General features: G+C 52.7%; 1 protein-coding gene across 3 annotated transcripts; it reads left to right on the plus strand.

The window, feature by feature from the left end:
* Nucleotides 1-8989, plus strand: Poll (DNA polymerase lambda). Of its 3 annotated transcripts, XM_057779951.1 has the most exons (10): nucleotides 1-76; nucleotides 861-998; nucleotides 2176-2470; nucleotides 2652-2811; nucleotides 3136-3453; nucleotides 4884-5057; nucleotides 5742-5870; nucleotides 7699-7867; nucleotides 8133-8258; nucleotides 8453-8989. In XM_057779951.1, the coding sequence occupies exons 2-10, from the start codon at nucleotides 887-889 to the stop codon at nucleotides 8482-8484; spliced, it is 1515 nt and encodes a 504-aa protein (XP_057635934.1). In that variant the 5' UTR covers nucleotides 1-76; nucleotides 861-886; the 3' UTR covers nucleotides 8485-8989. The 3 variants fall into 3 exon arrangements, with proteins under 3 accessions (XP_057635934.1, XP_057635932.1, XP_057635933.1); XM_057779949.1 differs by having other exon boundaries at nucleotides 8133-8989; XM_057779950.1 differs by having other exon boundaries at nucleotides 8145-8989.
* The last annotated feature ends 1020 nt before the right edge of the window (nucleotides 8990-10009 follow it).

Below are 10009 nucleotides of genomic sequence, written 5' to 3' on the forward strand. Positions count from 1 at the left end.
AGGTATTCTGGGAATTTACTTTTTAATTCCCTCCGCGCGCCCCCCCACACCTCGTCCGTTTTCATTGACTCCCATGGTGAGTTTATTTCTCTTTGCGTGAGATTCTGGTCTTGCGTGGACCGGCCCCGGGGCCGGGTCGGGTGGGGAGATTCCTAGGACTTTTAGGGTCGTGGCATCAGCGCTCTTCTGGCCCCAACTGGAGTCCCCGGTTCACGCCAGCTGCACACCCAGTGCATGTGGCACATCTGCCCACCCCCAGCTGTGAGGGCACCTTACACCTGCTGTGGCTGCACCCCCTTCCCTGCAGCTACGGAGCTCAAGCCCCCCCCCGGCCCCCCATGAGGCTGCGACAGGGGCAGGTGCACGGCGTGCCCGCAACCTTCCGTGAAGTTTTTCTCTGTAATCGCACATTGAGGCTAGAGAAAGACGACGTGAGGTTTGTGTGCACGTGTCCCTCAGACTCCACTTTTTTGGGGGACGATGAAGACTTTACTAAAAATGTAGTCCTGTTTCTTAGGCCATTATCATTTTGGAAAAGCCTCTTGGAAGTGGAAGCAGAGGCCGACTCTGCGCTAGATCTTCAGAGCATCCCCCTCCCTCCAATGTTGTTTCCCTTGAGTCAAAGGTCACCCCCACCCCTGACTCCCATAGTCCCAGCCTTTCCCTGTCTTCCCTCTGTACTCTTAACGCTGAAAAGCTGGTGGTGTGTGTGGTGTGTGTGGTATTAAACCACTGGCATTTAACCGGGGTTCCTGAGACCTCTGAGAAGGGGTCTCTTGCAGTCAAAGCCCGTCTCTCTTGGCCAAATGGTCTAGGGGCGGCCCTGAATCTTGGTTTTCTGCACATCTACCCTTAAACAGAAAAGCAAGGATCCAGCCATACTTCAATGGACCCCCAGGGGATCTTGAAGGCATTTCCCAAACGAAAGAAAATTCGTGCAGATCCAGCATCAAAAGCACTGGCAAAGACTCCCAGAAAGGAGTCGGGAGATGCTGGAGGTGAGCTGGCCCGCCCTCGAACTCACGCACTTGAACCCTCAGCCGAACGTCTGTTTTCACCCAAAGTCAGAGACGGAAGCGGCCTCACACGCATAGGGGCCCGAGATCTGGGTCTACTTACTTTGTGTTTGCTTTGGTCTCAGTCCTTGTCTCTTGTTTAGAGTTTCACTGTAACCTTGACCTTGCCTTGTAGCTGAGAATGACCTTAAGCTCCCGACCCTGTCTCATCCTCCCCAGTGCTGGGTTAACAGGTGTGCAGCACCACGTCCGGCTGGCGCTTTGTCTTCATTTGTTTTGCAAGGAAGGATTTCTCTGTAGCTCTGGTTGTCCTGGAGCTTGTTCTGTAGCCAGGCTGTCTTGAACTTGGAGATGTGCCTGGGATTAAAGGCATGCACCACTATAACTGTACTTGTCTTTGATAGCCTATTTGCTGTGTTATCTTCTTCCACACCCCAAGACCTCACTGAGAAAATGTTCCCTGACTCCTCAGGAAGTGGCCCTTAGAATTCTTTGTTGTCCTGGAGCCCCCAGAACACACACATACCCCTGCGTCCCCAGGCTTGTTCTGCGTTGTTTTGCCACCAGAATTGTTAAGTAGCTGGCAGAGATTTTTAAGGGGTTGGGAGTGTTGGTCAAGTCCTCTACACTGAGGGCAAAGAACTTGTAATGGTAAGAAATGTGTGCTTTGCTGAAAAAAAAAATAGGTGATAAAATGATTTTTGAACTGTGTTCAGAGCAAGAAGGTTTCAGTCACAAATACTTATAGATGACCTGTGACATGCCAGACACCGCTCTCTTTTGCACCAGGAAGAGGACACAAAATCCTAACTCCCTGCATTCAGATGACGTCCCTTGAAGAAGTTGGCTGTGTTTGCGATAGAATTCTTTGAAGGCTTTTTGCACTCTGGGTGGCAGGAAAATGGTTACTTTGAAGGGAAGTGATTTCAAACGGTTCACTGTGACAATGTCTAAGTTGCCCAGCTCAGTGACATACACACATCTGTAATCCCAGCACTTGGAAGTAGAAGCAGAAGAATCAGGAGTTCAGGGTTATTCACTACGTAATGAGTTTGAGGCCAGCCTGGGCTACGTGAGACCCTGTCTTAATAATAATGGTAATAAAATAATAATAATAATAATATTTATGATAATAGGTGTTTGGATATCCTCTCCACAGATTGGCTGAGCTCCCTGAGGGCACACATTATGGCCACTGGCATTGGACGAGCCCGGGCCGAGCTCTTTGAGAAGCAGATTCTCCATCACGGTGGCCAGATATGCTCTGCCCAGGCCCCAGGAGTTACTCACATCGTGGTGGATGAAAACATGGATTGTGAGCGGGCCCTTCGGCTCCTCAGACTCCCCCAGCTACCCCCCAGTGCTCAGCTGGTGAGGTCATCCTGGCTGAGCTTGTGCCTGCAGGAGGGAAGGGTGATGGATACGGCTGGATTCAGTCTCTCCATCCCTGAGAGGTGGGCTGCCCCTCGCCTTTCTCAAGTTTTGTGGATACCATCTTGAGTTATTTCCACACAGCTCCTTTGTTTTCAGTTGGACATACTTGGAAATGGAGGTTTCAGTGGAGAGAAAGGTTGGGGACGGAGGCACAGGAGAGTTTTGATACCCTAACTACCTGTGACCTCTCCTGCCCTCTAGTTCCTCCAACCAACCACAGCCCAGCAAGACAGACCAAGGCTCTTCTGCTCCTGGTACCCAGGAGGCCGTATCCAGGATGACCCTCTCTCCTCCCCCTCCTCACACCGGAGCTGCCTCTTCTCCCAAAAAGACAGAGAAGGCACCAAGAACCCCAGCCCAGGTGAGAAGCTCCAGCTCAGGGCCCTGCCTATAGAAGTAGAAGGGCTTGGTGCTTATCCAGAGACCTAGGTTTCTCTTGATTATGCAGCTGTTCCGCTCTTCCTGGCAGCATTCATTGTTTCTGCATTTACCAAGCCGTGTCTACCATATACCACTGGGAGTCCCAGGGCTCTGAAGGAAGCCCTCTGGCCTTACACTGGCGAAGGGACAAGCCCAGTGCACTAGGTGCAGACTCATCTTTGAGTCAAAGTAGGAGGCATCTGCCCACCAAACACAACCCTCACTCTTGAGGAGAACACAGATTTACTGTTTCTTCTGTCTCCAGCTCAGCTCAGATGACGAAACCAGTGATGAGGAAGGACCCCAGGTTAGCTCAGCAGATCTGGAAGCCTTGATCAGTGGGCACTACCCCACTGCCCCTGAAGAAGATGGTGGGCCCGACCCAGCCCCAGCAGCCCTGGAGAAGTGGGTCTGTGCACAGCCCTCGAGCCAGAAGGCCACTAATTACAACCTGCACATCACAGAGAAGCTAGAAGTACTGGCTAAAGCCTACAGTGTCCAGGGAGACAAGTGGAGGGCTCTGGGCTATGCCAAGGCCATCAATGCCCTCAAGAGCTTCCACAAGCCTGTCAGCTCCTACCAGGTACTTGGAGGTTGGAGGAGGTTGGGGAAGGGGCCTCTCCTTTATGAACTAGTGGTTAATGGCAGTGCTAGTCACCAATGGACATCGAATTAGTGGTTAAGATTTTATAATGGGTGGGGTTTACACTGAGACACACTGATAATATAAAAAAAAAGGAGGTTGAGAACAGACCAGCAAAATTGTTAGGACTGGGAAATGGGTGCTTAGGGGTTTATTACACCGTTTCTTCTACTTCCAATTGTATTTATATAATAAGAAGTTTAGGCGGCTGGTGCCAGTGCACATCTTTAATCCCAGCACTGGGCAGGGGGTAACAGGGGCAGGCAGATCTCTGTGAGTTTGAGGCCAGTGTGTTCTACAGAGTGAGCTCCAAGACAGCCAGGGCCACACAGTGAAACCCTGTCTGGAAAAACAAAAATTAAAAAAAAAAAAAAAAAGTTTAAGGCCAGGCATGGTGGTACATGTCTTAGACTCTGTTTGTTTGTTTGTTTTTGTCTTAGACTCTGGAACCATTTCATTGTGGGCTCTATAGACAAGTTACTTACTGTTTGCAATTTTCCAATCACTTGAAAGGAATTAATAACGGTTGCCATTCACAGTGTTTTTGTAAGGTTGAAAGATGGTCCCAGTAGCACAGAACGGCATGAAGTAACCCCTCAGTCAGTGTGTCACAGTAACCCCCAGTCAGTGTGTCACAGTAACGCCCAGTCAGTGTGTCACAGTAGCCCCGTCAGTGTGTCACAGTAACCCCCAGTCAGTGTGTCACAGTAACCCCCAGTCAGTGTGTCACAGTAACCCCCAGTCAGTGTGTCACAGTAACCCCCAGTCAGTGTGTCACAGTAGCCCCGTCAGTGTGTCACAGTAACCCCCAGTCAGTGTGTCACAGTAACCCCCAGTCAGTGTGTCACAGTAACCCCCAGTCAGTGTGTCACAGTAACCCCCAGTCAGTGTGTCACAGTAACCCCCAGTCAGTGTGTCACAGTAGCCCCGTCAGTGTGTCACAGTAACCCCCAGTCAGTGTGTCACAGTAACCCCCAGTCAGTGTGTCACAGTAACTTCTGTCAGTGTGTCTTATAGCTGTGATGAAGGTGGTGCAGTGGTGATTGCTAGGGCTTTGTTATTTTTTGTACTGCTTTTTGTTGTTGTGTGGTTTGTTCTTTTCTTTTGGAAACAGAGTCTTTGTGTGGAGTCCTGACTGATCTGGAAGTCTGCCTGCTTGCATCTCTGCCTCCAGGAGTTCTGGGATTGAAAGCATGCACTACCACGCCTGGCCATTTTCTCTATTTCTTGTTGCTGGTCTCTGGGAACCAAAGGACAAGTTCCATATGGTTGCTGAGCTGGCTTCTGGGCAGAAATCCTGCTGAAGGAGCCAGATTTCCTACTCTGGCTCTCCCTTCCTAACTTCTTCCTCCCTACCACTTCCTCCCTAGGAGGCCTGCAGCATCCCCGGAATTGGGAAGCGGATGGCTGAGAAGATCAAAGAGATCCTGGAGAGCGGGCATCTGCGGAAACTAGACCACATCAGTGACAGTGTGCCTGTCTTGGAGCTCTTCTCCAACATCTGGGGAGCTGGGACTAAGACTGCCCAGATGTGGTACCATCAGGTCACACCCTGCCCTTCTGCCACTTAGTACTGCTGTGACACAGAGCCTCTGCCACATCCCTTCCTCTCCGCCCGCAAGAGCCAGGATCCTTGTGTATCCACCCTGTGTTCTCATGAGAATGAATCGAACCCCAGGAGACTGCTTCGTAATGGCACCAGAGTTTGCCTCGGTCCCTCTCCTGTCCCCAGGACAGTCGTGTGGCTTAGTGTCCTTGAAGTGAGGGAAAGAACAATAAATATATCACTCTGTCCCATGGACCAGCAAGGGACTTTCTGTTTTCTTAGTTTCTTGAAAGAGTATCTCACTGTGTGGCCTTGGCTAGGCTAGAACTTGCTGTGTAGATCAGGCTGGCCCTGAGCTCATGGAGATCTGTGGCTCTGATAAGGGACTTTCTAAGGAGCCCAGGCTTTTGGCCCCATGTCTAAAACAGTGGTTCCCAACCTGGCCGTGCCAAGAGTGATCTTGGGAACTGGTAAGAGTGAAGCCAAGACCCATTTTAGACCAGGGAATCAGAGACCAGCATCCTCAGATTGTGGTGTCCCCCTGCATAGAGGCTGGACTTGGTCAGTCTTGCCTTATGTCTTCCATGGTAGCAGCTGTGACAGAGCACCTGTGTCTTCTGATCCACACACTTCATTAGTCCTGGGTCCTCACAGCCTCCTCTCTCACTGGTTTTTTTTCCAGGGTTTCCGGAATCTAGAAGACATCCGAAGGCTGGACTCACTGACTGCTCAGCAGGTCGTTGGCTTGAAGCACTACGATGACTTCCTGGAGCGCATGCCCAGGGAGGAGGCTGCAGAAATTGAGCAGACAGTAAGCATGACTCCTAGAGCACTAAGGAAAGCAAGTCTTGAATTCCCAGCTGGGCAGCCCCACAGGCAGAAGTAGTTAAGGGGCTGCCAGAGACTGAAAAGAGCAGGTTGAGACCAGAGCCGTAGGCCCAGAGGACATCAGGTGGGGGTGGACACTGTAACACCAGTTCTATGGGTGAGTGGTCTCGGGGCTAGAGAGCACTGGGCCTAGCGTGGGGGCAGACAAAGTCTCAAGGACTGGGATGTGAGAGGGTGAACAGACCAGGTTGGGGTCAGGGCAGAAGTGGTGGTTCATTGTCTTGAGAACTTAATGAAAACTGCGGGGCCAAGAGTGGTGGCGCACACCTTTAATCCCAGCACTTGGGAGGCAGAGGCAGGCAGATCTCTGTGAGTTCCAGGACAGCCAGGACTGTTACACAGAGAAACCCTGCCTCGAAAAACAAAAACAAAGAAACAAACAAAAGACAAGAAGTGAGAACTATGGACTCCTCAGCTCAGAAGGCACAAATGGCTCAGGTATCGGCCTCTTTCCACATGTGTGAACCCTCTGAAGCACCTCTGCGGCTGCTCAGAATTGGTGGGGTTCAGATGAAAGAATATAAGATTAGGGGTGGGGTCAAGAGAGCACGGCCAGGACTTAGTTAGGGGTGAGCCTGGTTAGGAGCTTCTCCCAGGGTTCTGTTCTATTTGCTGTGAGTATTTGTGATTGTCAAGGCCCGACCATGTGGTGCAGAGGTTGCTGGGTATGCCCAAGATCCTGCTGCTGTCCCCAGCACCACAGAAAGAAAAAACAATAGTTTCAGTTGGCCAAGAAATAAGCTTTGGCCAAGTTAAAGGTTTGGTTTAGAGCAGAGGACTAAGTTTATGAGTTTATACAGAGTTGGGTCAGAGAGAAAGGGCACCTAGGGTGTCTGTGTTGATTGTTCAGCTGGTGTGAGCCTAGGGTCTTGTTGAGCGATAGCTGAGACAGCTGCCTGGGACTGGTCTGGATGGATAGACAGGCCCTATTGTGTGCCCTTCACCATGCTGTCACTCAGCTACAGAATCCAGGCACAGGGAATGCCCTGAGCAGCCACCAGCCCGCAGCCCATTGGAACCAGACTTCCCAATGTAGCCTGCCCACAAGTAGGGCTCCAGCTATAGGGATGCTGATGGATTACTTATCTTTCTCCTGGGAGGCCCAAGAGGGGAGCAAAGGGATTAGCAGAACTGCTTGTCAGGCCCTGGGAATTGAGGTGTCCTGGCTGTGGGTATCCAGGGCCCCAGAGACCTCAGTGTCCTGCAGTGGGGGCGGGACCCATCTCCATATAAAAGGCCTACACAGCGGCTGGTGGAGGCTAATGGGCTTATTCCTCCTCAGTTAGGCCTCTCAGATCCTTCTACTGACAGGCCCGGCTCACCCCTACTAGAGGGTGTGGGCAGTTCCTGCCCTCTTCCTTCCTCACAGGTGCCGTGGTGTTTGTGCTCCACTTTCTCCCTGCCAGGTTGGAGGCTCTGCCAGCCACCTGCTCAGGCCTTAAACCCTGACTCCCACACACTGCTGTCAGCTCCAGAGTCATAGGCAGCTTGAACTGCAGGGATACGGCCTTTTGTGGAGTTTCACAGTCCTGGCCACTAGGTGCAGGTGGAGCCAGAACCCAAAGAGTGCCCCTCTGCTCTTTCTTACAGAGCCTTCTACCCAGGCAGAGCCAGCGTCTTCAGGCCTCCACAGGCCTGCCTCTAGGGGCCCCAGGCTTATCCCCTCAGCATAAAGCCTGGGGCTAGACCCAGGAGCTGGTGCTGTCATGGGAGAGGCCTCCAGCATCTCACCCCTCCCTGCCTTTTCCCAGGTCCGGACATCAGCCCAGGCCTTTAATCCTGGGCTGCTGTGTGTGGCCTGTGGCTCTTACCGAAGGGGGAAGAAGACCTGCGGGGATGTGGATGTGCTCATCACTCACCCAGACGGCCGGTCCCACCAGGGCATCTTCAGCCGCCTCCTTGACAGCCTTCGGCAGCAAGGTATCCACTGTCTTTGGGTGAGCAGGCTGGAAGGAGGCAGCCATGTTTGAGTTGTCACCTTTGAGTCCTAGTTTGAGACATGCCATGGGGGAAGGGCCAAAGACATTGTAGGACAGGTGCCTACAGGTAGAAGGTCTCACCTTCCGACTACATTCTATAGATGAGGAATTGGGCCCAGAGGGGCAGGGTGAACTAGAGAAGGGAGGGGTCTGGGCAAGTTGGGAGGGTCCAGATTGCCCTATAGACATCCTTTACATTGGACCAGGGTTCCTCACAGATGACCTGGTGAGCCAGGAGGAGAATGGCCAGCAGCAGAAGTATTTGGGTGTGTGCCGGCTTCCAGGGCCCAGGCAGCGGCACCGGCGACTGGACATTATCATCGTGCCCTACAGTGAGTTTGCCTGTGCCCTGCTCTACTTCACTGGCTCTGCCCACTTCAACCGGTCCATGCGAGCTCTGGCCAAGACCAAGGGCATGAGCTTGTCAGAGCATGCCCTCAGTGCAGCTGTGGTCCGGAACAACCACGGTGTCAAGGTGGGGCCTGGGCGCGTGCTGCCCACCCCCACAGAGAGGGATGTCTTCAAGCTCTTAGGCCTACCCTACCGAGAGCCAGCTGAGCGGGACTGGTGACCATGCTGTGTGAGCTGCCACTACCACTCTAGCTTTGCCCAGCTCAGCCAGAGGACTTCAGTCACCTGCTGTCCTTAGCAAGCCAAGCTGGGAGCTCTGGGCCTGAGGGAAAGAGCCCACCTGACAGTGAGAGCCTGCAAGCCCTCTCCTGGTCAGACAGGATGACGTATGCTGCTGTCCCCTCTACCTCACCACGGCTCCTAGTGACATTTGAGCAGAACAGGTGGCTGGTTTCAAGCCTGTCTCCCGCGCCTAGGCTTTCCTTTCTACCCCAGACAGATCTAGATGCTGGGACTTGGGGTGAGACTGGGGCTGGGGGGAAGCAGCTGTGGGTTCAGCATCTTCCTGAACCCTTACGGTAGGAGATGCCATGCGGACTCCCTCCCCCACTTACTTCCTGTGCAGCTGGAGCTGCTGGGGGCGGCCTGCCCAGACTCTGTGAGGACTGCTTCGGAAGGCCCTGGGGCCTAGTAAAGCGCTTTTGACTTTCAACCTGCCTGGTGTCTGAGCTGCAGCCCCACCTACTGCCTTGCACCCCAGCAGAACAACCATGGAGCCTAGACATCAGAACCCACACTACCACCTTCTGGTCGGGGTCAGGCCTGGCTGAGTCAGATCCTGAGTGCAAAATGTGGTCTAGGGTAGACGGTATGAGAGAGAACTGGAGGTAGACACTGGGGCCCCTCTCTGTCCACCCTTTAGCAGCTCCTGTGACCCTCAGATGGTACTACAGTGGGATGTGAGCAGAGGTGACTTACAGGAAACTACGGAACATGATCTGTACGCCATGGATAGGAATGGGGAGATCTGGGGTTCCTAGGAAGAGGAGAGGGGCAGAATGTAAGGAAATGGCCAAATGGGGGGGGTCAGTGGAATGTCTAAGGGTGGTCATGAACCAGCTTTAGGGAGAGTGCTGGGATTCGGGAGATCCGGCTGCAGTGTTTGGTTGATAGGACAGGCGAGGGTGAGCCTGCAGGTGTATAGCGGGGGGTCCTGACTCCGGACTCTCTGTATCTGGGCATGGCAGGACAGGAGACCGGGGAGGGGAGGGATCTAGAAGGAGGTTTAAAAAGTCAGAAGGCTTCCTGCAAAAGACCCCATGACCCCATTGGGAGATTTTTGGGGTGGAACATGAGGCAAGCTTAAGTCTAGAGGCTCCAACTTTAATCTGTCAAGTGTGAAAGATGTGTGTGTGTGTGTGTGTACAAGGTGTGTGTATGCAAGGTGTGTGTATATGTGCAAGGTGTGTGTGCAAGGTGTGTGTATATGTGCAAGGTGTGTGTGTGCAAGGTGTGTGTATATGTGCAAGGTGTGTGTGTGTGGCTTGTGTATCATAGAATCCCAGAATTGGCTTTTGCCTCCTTGGTCTGGGCAGTGGCACTTACTTATAATTCTAAATACTCAGAAGGCAGAGGCAGGAATGTAGTGTGGAGCGGCAGGCCACTTCCCTGCCGCCCCAGCTCCCGGCCACCCGGCTAGCTTTACACCCGAAATAATTACACGGAAACTGTA

The sequence above is a fragment of the Chionomys nivalis genome, chromosome 8 (assembly GCF_950005125.1).
Source record: "Chionomys nivalis chromosome 8, mChiNiv1.1, whole genome shotgun sequence".
Classification (NCBI taxonomy): Eukaryota; Metazoa; Chordata; class Mammalia; order Rodentia; family Cricetidae; genus Chionomys; species Chionomys nivalis.

Coding starts and splice junctions, on each gene's coding strand:
- Poll (XM_057779949.1), top strand. CDS start 887: ATGGACCCCCAGGGGATCTTGAAGGCATTTCCCAAACGAAAGAAAATT. Junction 999..2,175: donor GGAGTCGGGAGATGCTGGAG/GTGAGCTGGCCC, acceptor TCCTCTCCACAG/ATTGGCTGAGCTCCCTGAGG. Junction 5,871..7,698: donor CTGCAGAAATTGAGCAGACA/GTAAGCATGACT, acceptor GCCTTTTCCCAG/GTCCGGACATCAGCCCAGGC.